The sequence below is a fragment of the Balaenoptera musculus genome, chromosome 9, assembly GCF_009873245.2.
Source record: "Balaenoptera musculus isolate JJ_BM4_2016_0621 chromosome 9, mBalMus1.pri.v3, whole genome shotgun sequence".
NCBI lineage: Eukaryota > Metazoa > Chordata > Mammalia > Artiodactyla > Balaenopteridae > Balaenoptera > Balaenoptera musculus.
In genome coordinates this window covers 82,738,252-82,759,942 of record NC_045793.1, presented here as the reverse complement: position 1 = coordinate 82,759,942, position 21,691 = coordinate 82,738,252, and the positions used below count along the sequence as shown (strand labels likewise).

Here is a 21,691-nt window from a genome sequence, read left to right as displayed (position 1 = left end):
GAGCTGATCTCCCTGTGCTATGTGGCTGCTTCCCACTAGCTATCTATTTTACATTTGGTAGTGTATATATGTCCATGAAAAGGCATGAATTTAATAAAATCAGAGAAGTGAATAATTTAGAGTGAGATAAGTAGAGAAGTAAGGATGAAATTCTACAAACATATTTATGAGTTAGGTGAGTTGGAAAATCTTGAGAAGGAGTAGAAAGAGAGAAAGAGAGTGAGCAGGAAGTCAGTGGAGCATTGAAACCCAGAGAAATCTTGAGTTTTAAGGAGACAGAATATGACAGGTAGAACACATTGAGATTGGAATGTCATCAAAAGCAGTTTTTGGAGAGAGGTGGAGATGAAATTTCAAGAGATTAGAAGTAATAGTAGGAAAGCACGTGGTAATTGAGCACAGAAAAATTTCAAGAAGGTTTGCAATAAAAAGAGCAGAGAAAATGGATAAGGGGCTATATTTTAGTTCAGGGAAATTTAAGTATAGGCCCGTCAGTGAGAACGAGTTCCTTCTTGCACAGCCGAAGCTGTTATCTGAAGTCAAAGGTTCTCCTCAGGGCTAACATCACCATCTGCTACACTGTTATGTCTATATTTACTGTGCTCCAGGTGTCTAATTGTTTTTTTTAATTGAAATGTATTTGACATATAATATTGTATAAATTTAAGGTGCAAGACATGTTAATTTGATAGATTTATATATTGCAATATGACTGCCATTGTAGTGATAATTATAATTTCTATCCTGTTACATAATTATCCTTTCTTTTTAGGCGTTGGAATAATTCTAGTTTCTCAGCAAGTTTGATGGTAATAATACAATATTGTTGCCTGTAATCACTATTCTGTGCATTAGATTGCTACGACTTATTTACCACTTGTTGCAAGTTTGTACCCTTAAAAAACATCTGTTCTATCTCCCCACCCCCATCCCATGGTAACCATCATTTTACTCTTTTTAGCAGTTTGGCTTTTTAGATTCCACATGAAAGTGATATCATGGAGTACTTGTCTTCCTCTGCCTGACTTATCTCACTTAGTGTAATGTGTTCAGTGTTCATCCATGTTGTCAAAAATGGCAGGATGTCCTTCTTTCTCATGGCTGAATAATATTCTGTAATTATTAATAATACTAATTTATATATGTATGTATGTACATTGTATTTTTTTAAAGGTAACAAACTTGTATACTGAGGTAGATACTTTTTTTTTTTAATGTAACTCCATTTGAAAATAGGGTCTTTTTAAAAAAAAATTTATTTAATTTATTTATTTTTGGCTGTGTTGGGTCTTTGTTGCCACGCACGGGCCCTCTCCAGTTGCCAGGAGTGGGAGCTACTCTTCGTTTCCGTGCATGGACCTCTCATTGCGGTGGCTTCTCCTCTTGCGGAGCACGGACTCTAGGCTCGTGGGCTTCAGTAGTTGTGGCACATGGGCTCAGTAGTTGTGGCTTGCGGGCTCTAGAGCGCAGGTTCAGTAGTAGTGGTGTACGGGCTTAGTTGCTCCGTGGCATGTGGGATACTCCCGGACCAGGGTTTGAACCTGTGTCCCCTGCATTGGCAGGCGGATTCTTAACCACTGTGCCACCAGGGAAGTGTATGTGTGTATGTGTATATATAAATATACCCCACTTCTTGTTTATTCATTCACCCACTGGTGAGCACTTAGGTTGTTTCCATATCCTGGCTATTATGAATAATGCTACAATAAACGTGAGAGTGCATATATCACTTCGATATCCTGTTTCATATCCTTTGAGTATATATCTAGAAGTGGAATTGCTAGATCATATGGTAGATCTACTTTTAATATTTTGAGGAACCTCCATATTGTTTCTATAGTGGTTGCACTGTTTACATTCCCACCAGGAGTACAAAAGTGTTCCCTTTTCTCTACATCCTTGCCAACACTTGTTATTTCCTGCTTATTGATAATAGCCATTCTATCAGGTGTGAGGTGATATTTAATTGTGATTTTGATGTGCATTTTCATGATAATTTGTAATGTTGAGCATCTTTTCATGTACCTGTTGGCCATTTGTATATCTTCTTTGGAAAAATGTCTTAGCTCCTCTGCCCATTTTAAAATCAGATTGTTTGGGGTTTTTTTGTTTTTATTTGTTGGTTTTTTGTTTTTGTTTTTTTTGCTGTTCTGTTGTATGAGTTCTTTATATATTTTGGATATTAACCTCTTATATACGATTTGCAAAATGTTTCTCCCATTCAGTAGGTTGTCTTTTCATTTTGTTGTTTCTTTTGCTGTGTGGAAGCATTATAGTTTTATGTGGTCCCATTTGTTGAGTTTTGCTTTGGTTGTTTGTGCTTTTGGTATCATATCCAAAAATTCTTTGCCAAGACCAATGTAGAGGAGCTTCTTCCATACATTTTCTTCAAGGATATTTATGGTGTCAGGTCATATGTTTAAGTATTTGATCCACTTCAAATTTTTTGTGAGTAGTGAAAGATAGGGGTCCAATTTCATTGTTCTGCATCTGTTTATGCAGTTTGCCCAACATCATTTGTGAAGAGACTTTTCTTTACCCACTGGGGGTTCTTGGCTCCTTTGTTGAATATTTAGTTGACCATATAAGTAGGGTTTTTAATTCTGGACTTTGTATTCTGTTCTGTTGGTTTTTGTGTCTATTTTTAATGCCAGTACCATACTGTTTTTATTACTGTAGCTTTACAGTATAGTCTGAAACCAGGAAGTGTGACACTTCTGGCTTTGTTCTTTTTCCCCACAGTTGTACTGGATATTCAGAGTCTTTTGTAATTCCATACAAATTTTAGGATTGGTTTTTCTATTTCTGTGAAGAATGCTATTGGTATTTTGATGGGAATTGCATTGAATCAATAGAAGACTTTGGGTAGTATAGATATTTTAATGTATTAATTCTTCCTATCCATGAAGAAGGGGTGTCATTCCATTTGTTTGTGGTTTTTTTTATTTCTTTCAGTAAAGTCTCATCATTTTGATTGTTCATATCTTTCACTTCCTTGATTAATAGATGCTATTTCATTGTTTTTTTGATGTTATTGTGAATGGGCTAGTTAGTCTTTATTCCTTTTTCTTATGTTTCATCTTTAATTGATAGAAATGCAACTGATTTTTGTATGTTGATTTTATATCCTGCAAGTTTACTGGAATCATTGATTAGTTCCAACAGTTTTTTGGTGGAGTCTTTTATTTTTTTTGGAGTATAGTTGCTTTACAATGTTGTGTTAGTTTCTGTTGTACAGCAAAGTGAATCAGCCACACATATACATAGATCCACTCTTCCTTGGATTTCCTTCCCATTTAGGTCAGCACAGAGTATTGAGTAGAGAGAGTTCCCTGTGCTATAAAGTCTGTTCTCATTAGTTATCTCTTTTATACATAGTAGTGTATATATGTCAGTCCCAATCTCCCAATCCATCCCACTCGTCCTCCCCCCATGGTATCCATATGTTTGTTCTCTACATCTGTGTCTCTATTTCTGCTTTGCAAATAAGTTCATCTATACCATTTTTGTGATTTTCTATGTACTAAATCATATCATCTGAAAATAGTAACAGTTTTACTTCTTCCTTTTCAATTTGGATCCCTTTTATTTCTTTGTCTCACCTAATTGCTCTAGCTAGGACTTTCAGCACTATGTTGAATAGGAGTGTGAGAGTGGGCATCCTTGTCTTGTTCCTGATCTTAGAGAAAAATCTTTCAAGTTTTCTCCCTTAAGTATAATGTTAGCTGTGGGTTTGTCACATATGGCCTTTAGTATGTTGAGGTATGTGTTCCTTCTACAACCAATATGTCAAGTGTTTGTACCATTAAAGGGTGTTGTATTTCTGTCAAATGACTTTTTTCTACAACTATTGGGATGATAATGCGATTTTTAAATTTCATTCTATTAATGTGATATATTATATTAATTGATTAACGTATATTGAAGTATCCTTGTATCCCAGAGAAAATCCCTCTTGGTCATGGCGTATAATCTTTTAATGTGTTCTTAAATTTGGTTTGCTAATATTTTGTTGGAATTTTTGCATGTATAGTCATCTGGGATATTGGTCTAGTTGTTTTTGATATTTGGATGAAGACACCCAGGACAGTTTGGCTCTTCCACCTCCCTTCTTCCCAGCCCTGTCGCTAAACCCAGTTCAGTTTCCTCCTGGCCCTGTTCTCCAGCTTACCATCAGTTTCTTATTACCAAGATCTTTTATTACAATGTGACTTTTTACAGTTAGTAATAATGTTTATTTACATGAATTTTTTGGATGAATTTTCTCCCCATGTTCTTCTACAGTTTTGCTGCTTGTATTTCTCATCATTATATCCATAGAGTCCCACAGTGTAAAAACTTTGAAGTTCTGGCAATATTCCTCACACATTAGAAATCCTCTTGATGCCAAGTTTCTCTAGGCACTCTTGAAATCATCAGCATCAGAATGATTGAACTTCCGAGATAAGAAGCAGAGGCTGAACAACTCTTCGATTGTGACTATTATCATTTTTATATCCAAATATTTGTGGAGTCAATAGTATAAATAAGACTGACAAGGAACAGAAAGTTAGAGATGTTACATAACGTGCCCCAGTTGGGGAGCTGTGATGTGGACCCAGGTGGTCTGACTGCAGAGCTTGGCATCTCTATTATGTACTCAATGGTCTTACCTCAGTCAGATATTTGAGGTTCTATGGATTAGATGGACAGGGAAGTCTGAAATCAATCTGAACACTAATCTTTTTAGTGGGTTTTAAAAAGTTTTGGTTAGCCTTTTATTTTATTAAGGAAAACATTACTTAATTAAATACAATATCTATAGAAACCAGATTGTCAAGTAATATTATTTCCTAATGTTATTCTGACTTGCCATATCATTTGCCATAAGAATGAACCTATTGACAAAGTTCTCTGATAGTATTTATAGAAATCTGTGGTTCAACCCTATGAGACATTTGATATCATCAATATGACTAATAGGAATAGAATTCCCTGCAGTAGAAATTGTCCTAATAGTGGTTGTGATTATCAACCACAGTCAATGAAAACTTTATTGGTTATCAGCTGTGTACAGCTATAGAATCTGGATTTGAAGAGAAAATAAAACATTAAAAAGTATAGCCTTCAGAAAAATTGCAGTTGAGTTGGAATCATAGCGTGTGTTACAAAAAACATGTTGAAAACCGGGGTTAATTAAAAAAAAATTGAACCAGTAACATGCATCTAAATTGGGTTTTGAGAAGTCTATTTCAGAAATAACCTATACCAGAACTGTCACACCTGTCATCTAAGATGCCCCCAGGTAGTGTAATGCTTGCTGTATGCTAGAAACAGTTGAGATTCTGAATTAGAGTGGGTCCTGAGTGTCAGTATTTTAAACAAAACAAAACTAATGAAACCTCCAATAAGGGTTTCTAAATGAGTCAGTGTTGAGAATCATTATTCTGGAGTATATATTCCAGAGCATGAGAGAGCATATCATCTTTGTATCCTCAGCACCTTACAGAAATCTCATTCACAATATTTCTGAAGAGTAAGCCCTCATGTTCTCCTCCAGACTTGTCCCGCCACTCCCTGCTTCTAGTACCCTCCATTGTTGCCTAACTTGGGGGACTGCATCCCTCTGCACAACATTAAACTTCAAAAACCTGCGAGTAATTGTAAATTTTGTCCTTTCTTTTTTAGTACACAAGTAAATCATGATGTTCTCTCCTTTTTCCCCTGTAAATATTTCTAAAATCAGTCCACTCTTATCTAGCTTCCTATGCCAGTCAACAAAAAGTTCTCACCTTGACAATAGCCTCTAAGTTGGTCTTCTTCCCTGTAGGTGTTCTACCAATAACCCACATTTCATCCAGAGTGTTTTTCCTGAAATGCGAATCTGATCAAATTGTTCTCTGCTTAAAAATCTTCAGCAGCTTCCAGTTGCCTAAACACCCCGTGTCATCCAGAGAGGACTCCAGGCTCTGGAGCTTTTTCTCTTCAGCCTCATCTTCCACTTCATGTCTACCTACTTATCACCCACCCCTCAAGCCATACTGAACTCATATTCAGCTCCCTCGTTTCTTGCATGCACCTCTCAGCTTTCACACACTCTCCTCTATTTGAAACAGTACTGCTACCCCTTTCCCTCAACTCAAAATCATGGCAGCCTTCTCTGGCCACTCAGTCTAAGTTACCCTACTGTAAGCTCCCACGGTACCATTGTTTTCTTATATCATAGCACTTACTTCATACTGTTGTAAATTCTTGTTAAATTTTCAATATTCCTAGCCAGTAGTTCCATCAAGGAAGGAATTGCTTTTTACCTTGTATAAGGCTCTACTTCTAACACTTTACTTGAATAAAGAATTAGTAAATGTCTTAAATGACAAATGATGCAGATAATTAGGATCTTAAAAGCTCTAGGCCAAAATGAGGATTATGATGACTGGGAAGATGATTGTGATAGTAATTCATAATACTAATGGAGAGCATTGTTGAGAACTTACACAGTACTGGGCCCTATACATTAAGTATATCACTGAGTCAGCATTACAAACCTACTGTGCAGTTACTATTACTCTTTTATGGATGAGGAAACGGAAGCTTGGAAACATTATGTAATTTGTACAGGGTTACAAAGCTAGTAAGTGGTAAAGTCAGAATCCAAATCTAAACAGCAGGTTGCAGTTACTACTTGGCTACACTGCCTTCATGATAAGGACTAGGTCAGTCGCTACCAGATGTAGGAATTTTACAGCTTGTATAATTTTGAAATTAAAAAAGGAGGGATTACAGTGCATATATGACATGTAACCTAAGTTTATTAACAATTTTGCTATTTATAATAGTTATCATCAACTATCCCATAATTTCACAAAAGATAGATAATTGTTTCTTAAACAATTCTAAACAAGAAAAGAAACTACCTGGAAAAGAGCAGTCCTTCTCAATATAGGAAATTGCCAATGTTACTCCAATCTTGGTACGTTATGCATTGTCCTTATATCAATGAAAATGTTACAAGTAACCTTTAAAGATATGTTAGGGTCCTGAGATACTCAAGAACTATTATTATTATGATAAAGCATTTTGAAAAAATAAATCCATGCACCTAAGAAACTCAAAATTTGAAAAAAATTTCATGAGTATGCATTTTGGTAAATATATTTTAATGTACTAATAATTACACTGTATAGTCAGATGGCTGAGTCCAGATTTAAACTTTAAGACATTTGTGGCAGAAATAGAAAAATTGCCTAATTTATCATTACAATAAATGTGTTGAAGAAGTGTTAGGTTAAATCTAGCACAATTGACCCTGGTATATGCTGATTTTTAAAAATTTCATTATAATAGGTATGAACCTGTGACATGATTACTAATTATGGCAAATTATATTGGCTTTCCAATTCTGCAGTAATGTTAAGTTTCTTTCTTAAATACATTTATTTAAAAAAAATAGAGTCCATTTAAATAAAAATTCTATTAAGCAGCATTGTCGATTATATACCAATTTATAGAAAATTGTGTATTGTGAATAATAACCCCACTTACAGTTATAATGAATTTGAGAATCAAGAAGTGCCCAAGACCTTAAACTTATTAGAACTTCATACCAGTAACTAAAAATTTTCAGTGGTCACCCAAAACTAAAGGTCAGAGATAATATGCCTTTCAGATCTAACATTCTAAGGCCTAGTTGAGTATACTGCAAAAAGAAGAGACTGTCAATATGCATCTGTGAATGTTCAAAAAAATTTTTAAATTCTAGGTTTATCACTCTAGGAAGTAATGGGGCGAATGTGCTGCACTGGATGTTTGATTTTCCTGTCTGTTTTAAGTAGAGGTGTTCTGAATGTGTTTGCAGGCAGAGGGAAGAAAGCCTGTACAAAGGGGAGACTGAAAATGCTTGAGAAAGGAGAATTGATGAGGCAAGGTCCCAAGGGAAGAGGTGGGGATGGGATCAAGATGATTGATAGAGGAAATGAGGGTAGCTGGGGAGTAAGAGGATTGATTGAGGAGATAAATTGGTACAGAATGAAGCCAGATGTTCAAAAAGCAAATGTTATCCACCTCACCCTTTTAAGTAGGGTTTTCCTGTTAAAATGCCTTGATCAGAGACTAAGGGTCAGATTTTCCAGTAATCACCATCATTGGTACCCACACACTACATTCCTCCCCTGTGTAGGTATTTTCACTCTCTTATAGGAGTCCCCAGAATGAGAAGTAGGCTTACATTATATTAGATTCCACATAACATCAGGCTCATTACTTATTAGGTGAGCATAGCAGGGCAGGTGGTAAACTGGTCTAAAGGTAAAAGGCATATAGCAGTTTAAAAAAACAAAAACAAAAAACAAAACTCTTTATACTATACTTCACTGCCCTAGCTTCTGTTTGCTATAAACTAGCTAGGAGAGATATTTACGTGTTAGTCAGATGTATAAAATATATGCACGTTTCAGACATTCTAACTTGTTTCTTTCAAACTATTTTCCCAAGGTCTTTAAAGAAACATGGAAACATTATTTTTGCCCAGAAAAAAGTTTTTTCTTACATAAGTCAAAAGCCTGTTTTAAAAAGTTTCTAAACGCCTTGATGGCAATAGCACATGTGAGAAGTGTCAGAGTCTCAAGGAGTTGCAATTTCATTTGTTTGTGAGTTGAGGTTTGTAATTGTAAAGGCAACTTTCATAATCCCAAATTTTACTTCCACAATCTAGAATTCTCTGCACTGGAAAGCCTGCTTTCTTAAACTGTATGTATGACAGAGACCTCTGTTTCTTTCAATTGGATTTTAAATAATTAAATAATCAAAACTGGTGACTTTATGACATAAGTCAGACAAAGAAAGACAAATACTGGATGATCTCACTTTTATGTGGACTGTAAAAAAGCCAAACTCGTAGAAACAGTAGAATGGTGGTTACCAGATGCTGGGGGTTGGGAAACTGGGGAGATGTTGCTTAAGGGTAAAAAGTTGCAACTAGTAGGTAAATAGGTTCTGGAGATCCAATGCACAACATAGTGATTATAGTCAGCAATACTGTATTATAAACTTCAAAGCTGCTAAAAGACAAGATCTTAATTGCTTTCCCTGCACACACACAAAAAATGAGAATTATGTGATTTAATAGAGGGGTTAGCTAGTGCTATGGTGATAATCATATTGCAGTACAAATGTATTAAATCAACACATTGCACACCTTAAAAAAAACAAAAAAAAAAAACTGGTGACTTTAAATGATAAACTTTTATTCTGAATATACTGTTTTTGCACAGGATTTAACACAACATTTTCTGGGATTATAAATATTTTTATAACAGTAATATACAAATTTTTACAAAACGTTTTTATCAGGCTAATTTCCACAAAAGTGTCAAGAGAACATAATAAAGGGGAGAAAAGATCTTTTGTTCACAAAGCCACTTGGCCTTTTGCATGATGCACACTGAGCACTTCAATAAAAGTATCCCTAATAGTATGATCCAACAACATACAGCACAACAAAAAAGACAGCTTTGTCAGGTCACACTGTAAACTCAATTGGCATCTATTCAAGACAGTATCCCATTAGTCTCAGTGGAATTGCTTTGAGTTAACCTTGTGAACTAGAAATAAAGTAGATGAAACTTGGTAAGGGTTGTCTAAGACTTTGAAATTCTGGAATTTTTTCAAGAAATCAAGAAACTTCACACTTTTGCTTTACTGATTTGCTCTTTACAGAAATGTACATGGAATAATAGCAATGTTAACATTCTGCTATTGTGAAAGCAACACACATTCCAGATAATTGTAAAATATTTGAAACTGTGGTCATTCCATGCTACGCTTAAAAAAAGTCACAACATCCATTTTGTTACACTAGGTCAGACTCTGTACCTCTAGACACTTTAATGTCAACTAACATGATTAATGGAATAGTTCAGTTCAGAGTTTTAAATTAAGACATAGAATTTAAGCTTTGGTGGAGAGAAAGATTTAAATGAGATGTAAAGTACAAGAGAGCATCAAATAAGCAAGTAACACTTGGGTTGCAAAGGTCACTTAAAAGGGATACTGCCTATTTGAACCCCGTAAGGCCAGTTTTAACGTTAATAAAAGGAATATTATAGGAAAACTTACAAATGGCAGCAACACTGTCTTGTTTTTCCAAGTTAAGCAATAACGCCTCAAGCATTAGAAACATGAAAAAAAGATCATACTAAAATCTTATAGGCCCAGGACCTAAAAGTCTCTTCAGTCAAACTTGCTAACTATGTCATGTTAAAAACCTGTTACAAATATGGACCACGATTGGTGTTTGGCAGTAATGCTGGTTGTTCAAATGAAGAAATATAAACAAACCATTAATGCAAAGTTCATTCCTGTTATTCAACAGCAATGCAAGACTTTTTATTCTGTTAGTGACAAACTACATTAAGCTGCATGAGCATAGCAAAAATTAAGTAAGCAAAAGGGGTTTAAAAGCCTTTTTCTTGATCTCTTGTACTGTTTAGTCTTTGAAAATCAGTATTTATAACAGGCTGAAATTTAAGTTCTTGTCAACAATTAGAACTCACAGAAAAATCCTAAATTAAAGATAACGATCGGATGGGACAAGTGTTACTGTCTTTCAAAAAATTACGCCAAATGCATGAAGACTAGTATTAGGCATGAGAACAAGGTTCTAACCCAATTTATTAACGTATGTGTAGTTAATGTTCAGAGAGCATGTTCTTGCCCAATTTATTAACGTATGTGTGGTTGTTATAATATATGTTTATTTTATAACAGAAAACAAAGGATCACGGCACGACTCGTGCATGTAAATATATTTTGATGGCAAGTGAAATCAAATAGGACCCTGCCAAGAGATGCCAAGTTTAACTGTGATGAACACAACAGTGTAGTTGATGAAAACATTATTTCAGTGACATTAGCCATGAAAATATACTTAATAGATTTTAAAGATAATTTTAAGGTAGTTTGTTGTATGCTGGAAGCAATTCAGTTGTTTAAATGTGCGTCGTTTATATACACAAACTAACATAACTGTATATTTCGATATCCCCTTCCCAACACTTTCATGATTTAAAACAGTCTAGCAAAAGTTAACAATAAGTTTTAAATATTTAATTAACAAACAACATGATTTAAACATATTGTTTCTAGAGTGAGAAGTTCCATATTTTTTTAAATCACTTTGGTGTTTTCTAAAATGTCAATACCAGTTACAAATGAGACTACAAAATCACAACAATGCATTAGAAATGGTAACTGATGTCAACTCTTAGAACAATAGTTGGCAAAGTGATTCCGTTTTCCCCTCCCCCCATTTTTAAATAAAAAAATATTTTAAATAAGGAAATGTACACAAATGGTACCTAGGGTATATTGGTGGTGGAGGAAATTACAAATGTATGCAAAGCTAGAAACAAAACAAATAGACCTTTTAAACTATGTTAAAGAATTGGTTATATCTTTGATATATGAAGCATATTAAAGCATGCTGGATAATGTTAATAAGATTTTTACTTAAAAATGGTATATAAGAAAATTTCCAGCATAGACACACACCAATATTTGGCATGTTTGAAAAAAGAACAAATGCATTTTCCCATTAAAAATATCTGCATACTTCCAGCCTTCAGCAGAATTATTCCCTATAATTAGAGTTACACATTCATTGTTTTTACCCTTTCTTCAAGTACTGTTTACCCCTGAAAATAATCTTTAAAAGCATAAATAAATTCTGCTACCATATTACTCTATAATGAAATATCTGATTTACTACACTAACCATTTTCACTAATGAGGCTGTATAAAAACAATTTTGATTATTCACAATCAAGTATTAGTGTGCATACATATAGATTCAAGGTTTCCTATTTGTTCAGATTATTGTAAAACCCTCATCAAACTGCATGGAAATTTTGGTCAAGTGATCATACCATTTAAAACAGAGGGAACAAAAGCAGCCGCAGCAGCAAATTTGGGATTGTACATGCTGCTATTCCAGCGAACAAAGAGGAAACCTAGGATGAATCTTCATTGAGAACGTATATGTACTCTTCAAAAAATAAATGTGTCAAATCTGATTTATGTACTTAAAATATCTGTACATAGGTTTTCAGGCAAAAGCACGAATCTGTATAAAATCCATTAATTCCCATTTCACCATTTACCTAATCCAATCATTCAGCACTTACATTGCACAGTATATTCAGAGTAGTTTAACGACATTTTAAAAGATGACTTAAGTGCATTACATTGCAAGGTTCAGATTCTTACATAACAATAATGTCACTCAGTTAACTTTTCAATGGACTATACTCTACAGTAAGAGAAAAACAAACCGAAAGTTAAAATAGCAGCAGCAGCATGCAAAATACCCTTGGTAACCAAAGTTCATTTATCACAAGAAAAAACATTTCCCCTCCCCCCAACAAGCTTTTCTTAGAGCATTTGGAAATATCTGGCTAGCACTACAGAACTTTACTGTGAACAAAAAGAACATTACATCAAAGCGTTTATTAAGGGCTCACATTTATGAGGAAATATGTCGCATATTAATTCTACCCTCAAGCACCTTTAATTTCTTAGTTATTATTTTCAAACAACCAATTCATTACCCCACCAAAACTTGGTCATCGTTTGTGTTATATTTCTGGCAGAGAAGCCATTCTTCATAAGGCATTTTATTCATGGCGATTTTTTTCGTAGAAAATAAGCCATAATTTCTATTTTGACAGATTACACCAATGTTTATTATCTCTCTCCCTCTCTCTCTCTATGTATACGTTCAATAATAATTACTCAAAGCAGGAAATAATTTGGAACAGAAGAATAAGTGAAGGAAAAAATAACTCTTTCTTTTCCCCTAGAGATTTTCTTGGTAAAAGGACAAGGATTGCAGCAAGTCAAAATTCCAGGTCAAAATCAAGATAATTTGTATGATTCATAAACAACTGTGTGGGGAGCCCTTTTACATGTAATCACCAACAATGCAACAACAAATTCTCAAATTTTCCAATAGAGAGCATGTATAGAATTTTGCTTTGATGTTATATATAGATGATGCAGCGTTCACACTTAAGGATCTGACACCCTGACATGCAGCCAGTGGGTGCCTTAAGAGTCTGTGTCTTACAGTGATGCCATGGGATGGGCCGAGCTAGTGGTCTGCTGATTCCACAGTTGACCCTCTTTTAATGCAATGGAAGGCTCATGTTTTGGCAGGGTCTGGAGTTTAATATGCAGATTTGGTTTTAGAAGGTCATAACTGGTAGTGTCTGCTGCCAGATAAAAGCCAAAGTAGTACACACTGGATTCCGATGATGGACCACAGGGAGGGACTTAACCCAGAAACACCCCCGCAGTCGGTATAATCCTCCTGTTGGAAAGAAAAGGAAAACAGAAAACTCCTGAAAAATATTTAGTAAGACATCTCCCAGAGCACGCCGTGTTTAGTCCACTTCTGAACCCACCTTATAAAGCTGCTTTAATTTGAATCCAGATAAATTACACTGTCCTAGATTTTACTGTTCAACAATTTTAGATAAAGCCATTTTCCAAGTACTGTTTGAAGAATGCTTTACATTTTTAGTTGTAGATTCTGATGATTATGAAAGGAAATACTTTAATAAATGCTGTTTTGAGTGATATTCCAATTTCTAAATTGAAAAATCTTACTTTCACAGTATTAAATATCCTTCTATATTTACAAGTACAAGATATAAAAATAAAATTTCATAGTCTATCTTATAATTCCCAAGAATTATGATATTAGCAATTATGCTCAATAAGGCAAAGTTTGAGATTGGTAAAATAAATAAATTTGAGAAATGAACTTCTATTTTCCCTATCCCTTATATCCAATTTCAAATGTGAACATATCATGCTGCACATGTAGCATCTGGACCTTCATCAAGAATTAAAATGAAGAATAATGCAGTTGAACCCTAAATGAAAGGACACTCTGAAAACCTATATCCAAAATAAAGAGCTAAGCTAGCAAGAGAGATTTATCCTGTTTAGAGAACCATGAAATAGAAGCTACATCTTTGCTCATTTGGATCCCCCCCTGTCTAGTGGCAGATCATTAGATTCCTTGCTAACACAAAATTATTCTTTACCTTTTATTCCTAGGTCCTGTATTCTGTAACATTTTCTGCATCCTTTGATTCCTTTAAATATACTGAATTTCATTAAAACAAACTTCCTATCTTAAGAGGTACAAACTATTAGGTATAAAATAAGCTAAAAGGATATATTGTACAACACGGTATATAGCAATATTTTATAACTATAAATGGAATAAAACCTTTAAAAATTGTGAATCACTATTTTACACCTGTAACTTAAATAATATTATAGGTCAACTATACTTCAATTAAAAAAAAAAACAAGAAAACCCTCCTCTCTAATTATTTTCCTAAATATCTTTCAAGAATTCACTAATCCAAGGTTCATCTTCCAATAATCAAAATAATAGGTTATGTAAGAAAATAAATAAATTTTCTAGTCTGAATAATTTTACAAAGACTCTGAGCTCCCAGAGACTAAAACATTGGCTCTTTTTGCTCATTAGGGTTTAATACAGTGCCTGCCACCAAGTAAATAACATTTCCTTCTTGAATTGTATTCTAAGGCAGCAGAAGTCTGTTAAAGAGAATTCTGAGGAAAAAAATCTATTAAGGAAAATTTTATTTTTCAAATCCCAGAAGTGGGATTGCTGGATCATATAGTAATTCTATTTTTAATTTTTTGAGGAACCTCAATATTGTTTTCCACAGTGGCTGCACCAATTTACACTCCCACCAACTAAGTGTAAGGATTCCCTTTTATCCACATCCTTGCCAGCATTTATTATTTCTTGTCTTTGTGATAATAGTCATTCTAACTGGTGTGAGGCGATAACTCATTGTGGTTTTGACTAATATTTCTCTGATGTGTACTGATGTTGAGTATTTTTTCACATACCTGTTGGCCATCTGTATATCTTCTTTGTAAAAATGCCTATTGAGATCCTTTATTTTAAAATCAGATTGTTTATTTTTTTGATCTCGAGTTATATGAGTTCTTCATATATTTTGGATACTGGCCCCTTATCACATACATGATTTGCAAACATTCCCTCCCATTCTATGGGCTGCCTTTTAATTCTGTTGGTTTCCTTTGCTGTGCAGAAGCTTTTAAGTTTGATGTAGTCCCACTTTTTCATTTTTGTTGCCTTTGCTTTCTTATGGTGACAAGTCCAAAAAGTCATTACCAACACCAATGCCAAGGAGCTTACTCCCTATGTTTTCTTGTAGGAGTTTTACAGTTTCAGGTCTTTAAGTCATTAATCCATTTTGAGTTGATGTTTGTGTATGGTGTAAGATAGTGGTCCAGTTTCATTCTTCTGCATATGGCTGTTCAGTTTTCCTAGCACTCTTTATTGAAGAGACTATCTTTTCCCCAATGTATATTCTTGGCTCCTTTATCATAAATTAATTGACCATATATGCATGGGTTATTTCTGGGTTCTCTATTCTGTTCCATTCTGTGTCTTTTTTTATGCCAGTGCCATACTGTTTTGATTACTGTAGTTGTTTAATCTAGTTTCAAATCAGGATGTATCACGCATTCGACTTTGTTTTTCCTTCTCAAGATTGCGTTGGATATTTGGGTCTTTTGTGGTTTCATATATGTATTTTAGGATTGTTCTAATTCTGTGAAAAATGCCATTGAAATTTTGATGGGGATTGCATGGAATCTGTAGATTATTTTGGGTAATATGGACATTTTAACAATTGTTCTAGTCTATGAGCCCTGAATATTCTTCCATTTATTTGCGTTATCTTCAGTTTCTTTCATTAATGTCTTATAGTTTTCAGTGTATAGGTCTTTCACCTTCTTGGTTACCTTTATTCTTAGGTATTCATTTTGATGCAAATACAAGTGGAATTATTTACTTTCTTAATTTCTCTTTCCGATAGTTCATTATTATGGTAAAGAAATGCAAATGATCTTTGTATATTAATTTTGTATCTCGTAATTTCACTGAATTTGTTTATTAACTCTGTTAATAAAATGTTAGTTTCTTGGTGGAGTCTTTAGGACTTTCTATATATAATATCATGTAATCTGCAAATAAAGACAGTTTTAATTCTTACTTTTCAGCATGGATGGCTTTTATTTCTTTTTCTTGCCTATTTGCTCTGCCTAGGACTTTCAGCACTATGTTGAATAAAAGTGGTGAGAGTGGGCATCCATATCTTGTTCCTGATCTTAGAAGAAAGAGCTTTCAGCTTTCACCACTGAGTATGTTAGCTGTGGTCTTGTCATATATGGCCTTTATTATGTTGATGTACATTCCCTTTATATCCACTTTGTTGAGAGTTTTTACCATAGATGTTGAATTTTGTTAAATGCTTTTTCTGCATCTATTAAGATGATCATATGATTTTTAGCCTTCATTTTGTTAACGTATGTATCACATCAATTGATTTGTGGATTTTGAACAATCCTTGCATTCCTGGAATAAATCTCACTTGATCATGGTGTATGACCCTTTTAATGTGTCGTTGAATTAACCTTGATAATATATTGTTGAGGAATTTTTCATCTATTTTCATCAAGGATATTGGCCTAAAATTTTCTTGTAGTGTCCTTGTCTGGTTTTGGTATCATGGTAATAAGGCTGGCATTGTAAAAGTGAATCAGGAAGTGTTCATTCCTCTTTACTTTTTTGGAAGAGTTTGGAAGGACAGGTATTAATTGTTATTTGAATGTTCTGTAGAATTCACCAGTGAGGTCATCTGGTCATGGACTTTGCTTCTTGGGAGGTTTTTGATAACTGATGCAATCTTCTTACTAGTAATTGGTCTGTTCAGATTTTCTATTTCTATTTTTTCATGATTCAGTCTTGATAGGTTGTATGTTTCTAGGAATTTACCCAATTCTAGGTTGTCAAATTTTTTGGCAATTTTTACATTGTCTTGCTATTTCTCCCTTTAAGTCTGTTAATATTTACTTTATATATTTAGGTGCTCCTATGTTCGGTGCATATTTACAAATGTTTATATCCTCTTGTTGGATTGACCACTTTATCATTATGTAATGACCTTGATTGTCTCATTACAGTTTTTAAGTCTATTTTGTCTATGTATACCCACCCCAGCTTTCTTTTGCTTTCCATTTGCATGGAATATCTTTTTCCATTTCAGTCTGTGTATGTCCTTAAAGTTGAAATGTGACTCTAATACACAGCATAAAAGCATCTCCTGTTTTTTTTTAATAGATTCTGCTACTCTATGTCATTTAATGGGAGAATTTAGTCCATTTAACATTTAAAGTAATTGTTGATAGATGGTAATTATTATTATTACTACAATTTTGTTAAATTGTTTTTGAGCTATTTTGAAATTCCTTTGTTCTTTTTCTCTTATTGCTCTCTTCATTTGTGAGTTGATCATTTTCTATAGTGGTATGCTTAGATTCCGTTCTCTTTATCTTTTGTGTATCTACCATAGGTTTTTGCTTTGTGGTTATTATAACAACTGTTATAAATATAACATATTTTATGTAAGCCTCATAATATTTAGTGTTATAAATAAGTTGATAAGCCTCATAATAAGTTTATAACAACTTAAATTCAAATGCATTCTAAAACCCTACATTTTACTTCCTCCTCCATGTTTTATGTTTTTGATTTCACAATTTACATATTTTTAGTCTGTGTATCCATTACTTATTGTATAATAGTTATATTTACTCTATTTGTCTTTTAACATTCATACTAGATATATAAGTGATTAACCCACTATCATTACAATATTAGATTATTCTGAATTTAACTATATATTGGTCTTTACCAATGAGATTTATACTTTCATATGTTTTCCTGTTACTAATTAGTGCTGTTTTGTTTCAGCTTAAAGGAACACCTTTAACATTTCTTGTAAGGCCAGTCTAGTGGTGATGAACTCCTTTAGCTTTTGCTTGTCTACAACTCTTCATTTCGCCTTCAAAGTGGAAGGACAGTTTTGCTAGGTAGAGTATTTTTGGTTGGCAGGTTTTTTTCTTTCAGTACTTTGAATATATCATGCCACTCCCTGCAGGCCTGCATATTCTGGTGGAAAGATCCTGGTAGCCTTAGAGGTTTCCTTGTATGTAACAAGTTGTTTTCCTTGCTGCTTTTAAGATTCTCTCCTTGTCATTTACTTTTTAAAAAATTTTTAATATTTTATATTAGAATATAGTTGATATACAATGTTGTGTTAATTTCAGGTGTACAGCAATGTGATTGTTACACATAGACATATATCTACACTTTTTTCAGATTCTTTTCTTATATAGGTTATTATGGAGTGTTGAGTGGAGTTCCCTGTGCTTTACAGTAGGTCCTTTTTGATTATCTATTTTACATATAGATCAGTGTGTATGTGTTGATCCCAACCTCCTAATTTATACCTCCCCCAACGTTTCCCCTTTGGTAACCATAAGTTTGTTTTTGAAGTCTGTGAGTCTGTTTCTGTTTTGTAAATAAGTTCATTTGTACCATTTTTTTTTTATTCCACATATAAGTGATATCATGTGATATTTGTCATTGTCTGACTTACTTCATTTAGTATGATAATCTCTAGGTCCATCCATGTTGCTGCACATGGCATTATTTGGTTCTTTTTTATGGCCGAGTAATATTCCATTGTATATATGTGCCACATCTTCTGTACCCATTCCTCTGTTGATGGACATTTAGGTTGCTTCCATATCCTGGCTATTGTAAATAATATTGCTATGAGCATTGGGGTGCATGTATATTTTCAAAGTATGGTTTTCTCCAGGTATATGCCCAGGAGTGGGATTGCTGGATCATATGGTAGCTCTATTTTTAGTTTTTTAAGGAACATCCAGACTGTTCTCCATAAAGGTTGTACCAATTTACATTCCCAATAACAGTGTAGGAGGGTTCCCTTTTCTCTGCACCCTCTCCAGCATTTATTGTTTGTAGACTTTTTGATGATAGCCGACTGGTGTGAGGTGATACCTCATTGTAGTTTTGATTTGCATTTCTCTAATAATCAGTGATGTTAAGCATCTTTTCATGTGCTTTTTGGCCATTTGTATGTCTTATTTATTTATTTTTAATTAATTTTTATTGGAGTATAGTTGATTTACAATGTTGTTAGTTTCTGCTGTACAGCACAGTGAATCAGTTATACATATACATATATCCACTCTTTTGTAGATTCTATTCCCATATAAGTCATTAGAGTATTGAGTAGAGTTCCCTGTGCTATACAGTAGGTTCTTGTTAGTAATCTCCAAATTTATCCCTCCTGGCCCCCCCATACCCCATGGTAACCTTATGTTTGTTTTCTACATCTGTGACTCTATTTCTGACTCTATTTCTCTATTATCAACCTGTTTTGTAAACAGGTTCATTTGTACCATTTTTTTTAGATTCCACATATCATTTGTATGTCTTCTTTGGAGAAATGTCTATTTAGATGTTCTGCCGATTTTTTGATTGGGTTGTTTTTTTGATATCGAGGTGCATGAGCTGTTTGTCTCTTTTGGAGATTAATCCCTTGTCTGTCATTTTGTTTGCAAATATGTTCTCCCATTGTGTGGGTTGTCTTTTTTCGTTTTGTTTATGGTTTATTTTGCTGTGCAAAAGCTTTGGAGTTTAATTAGGTCCCATTTGTTTGTTTTTATTTTCATTACTCTAGGAGGTGGATCCAAAATATCTTGCTGTGATTTATGTCAAAGAGTGTCCTGCCCCTGTTTCCTCTAAGAGGTTTATAGTATCCGGCCTTACATTTAGGTCTTTAATCCATTTTGAGTTTATTTTTGTGTATGGTGTTAGAGAATGTTCTACTTTCATTTTTTTACATGTAGCTGTCCAGTGTTCCCAGCACCACTTATTCAAGAGACTGTCTTTTCTCCATTGTATATTCTTGCCTCCTTTGTCATAGATTTACTTTTGATAATTTAATTAAAATGTGTCTTTGTATGGGGCTCTTTTACTTTAATTGAAATATATTTGAAATGTAACATTGTGTAAATTTAAGGTGTACCTGTTAATTTGATAATTTATGTATTGTAATATGATTGCCATTAAAGTGATAATTAGCACCTCTATCACATTACATAGTTGTCCTTTTTTTAGTAGTTGGAATAATTCATTTTTAGTCTCTTAGCATATTTGATGAATATAATAGTTTTCTATATTCACTGTACTGTGCATTAGCTCTCTAGGGCTTACTTACTACTTGTTGTAAGACTGTACCCTTGAACAACATCTGTCTTATCCTCTAACCCCCATTCCATGGTAACCACCATTTATTCTCTGTTTTTATGAGTTTGGCTTTTTAGATTCCACACACAGTACTTGTCTTTCTCACTTAGCATAATGTGCCCAAGGTCCATCCATGTTGTTGCAAATGGCAGGCTGTCTTCCTTTCTCATGGCTGAAAAATATTACACTGTGTGTGTAAGTATAAATCCCACTTCTTGTTTTATTCATTGGTTGATGGCCATCTAGGTTGTCTCCATATCTTGGCTGCTGTGAATAACACTGCAGTGAATGTGGGAGTACAGATATCTCTTCAAAATCCTGTTTTCATTTCCTTTGCACATATACACAGAAGTAGAATTGATGGATCTTGTGGTAGATTAATTTTTAATTATTCGAGAAACCTCCATATTGGTTGCAGTAATTTACATTCCCACCAACAGTGTATAAAGGTTCCCTTTTATTCACATCTCCCCAGCACCTGTTGTCTCTTGTCTTCTTGATGACATCCATTCTAACAGGTGTGAGGTGATAGCTCACTGTAGTTTTGATTTGTGTTTCCCTGATGATTAGTGATATTGAGAATCTTTTCATGTGCCTCTTGGCCATTTGGATGTCTTCTTTGGAAAAATGTCTAGTTTTTCTGCCCTTTTTTTAGTTGGATTATTTGTTTTTTTTTTTCTTTTTGTCTTTGAGTTTTATGAGTTTTTAAATATATTTTGGATATTAACCTCTTATCTGATACATGGTTTGCAAAATTTTTCTTGCATTCTGTAGGATGCATTTTCATTTGGTTAACTGTTTCTTTTGCTGTGCACAAGTGTTCAAGTTTGATGTAGTCCCATTTGCTGATTTTTGCTTTTATTGTTTGTGCTTTTGGTGTTATATCCAAAAATCATTGTCAGTACCACTGTTAAGGAGCTTCCTCTCTATGTTTCTACTAAGTTTTATAGTTATTAGGTCTTGTGTTAAATCTGTGATCCATTTTGAGTTAATTTTTTGTGAGTGGTAAGATAGGGGTCCAATTTCATTGTTCTGCATGTGTTTATCCAATTTCCCCATTACCATTTGTCGAAGAGGCTATCATTTCCCCATTGGGTATTCTTGGCTCCACTATCAAATATTAGTTGACTGTGTATGCAGGGGTTTAATTCTGGGCTCTCTTCTGTTCTGTTAGTCTGTGTCTATTACGCCAGTATCCTACCCTATTTTAAAAATTACTGTAGCTTTGTAGTATAGTTTGAAAACAGGATGTATGATACCTCTGGCTTTGTTCTTTTTCCTGAGAAATGCTTTGACTATTTTGCAGACTTTGTCACTTCATATAAATTTTAGGATTTTTTTTTTCTATCTCTGTGAAGAATGCCATTGGTTTTTTGATGGGGATTGTGTTGAATCTAAGGTGACTTTGAGTAGTACAGACATTTTAACAGTCAGTTCTTATGACCCATCAGCATG

At 34.0% G+C, this 21,691-nt stretch overlaps 1 protein-coding gene across 7 annotated transcripts in view; it reads right to left on the bottom strand.

Moving 5' to 3' along the window:
* Positions 1–9,200: 9,200 nt before the first annotated feature.
* CACNA2D1 (calcium voltage-gated channel auxiliary subunit alpha2delta 1) overlaps positions 9,201–21,691 on the bottom strand; it is a 496,257-nt gene continuing 483,766 nt past the window's right edge. For all 7 annotated transcript variants that reach the window (XM_036863210.1, XM_036863212.1, XM_036863213.1 and 4 more), the window contains one exon: positions 9,201–13,342. In XM_036863210.1, the coding sequence (XP_036719105.1) occupies positions 13,226–13,342 (117 nt within the window). In that variant the 3' untranslated portion in view covers positions 9,201–13,225. The remainder of the gene's footprint in view (positions 13,343–21,691) is intronic.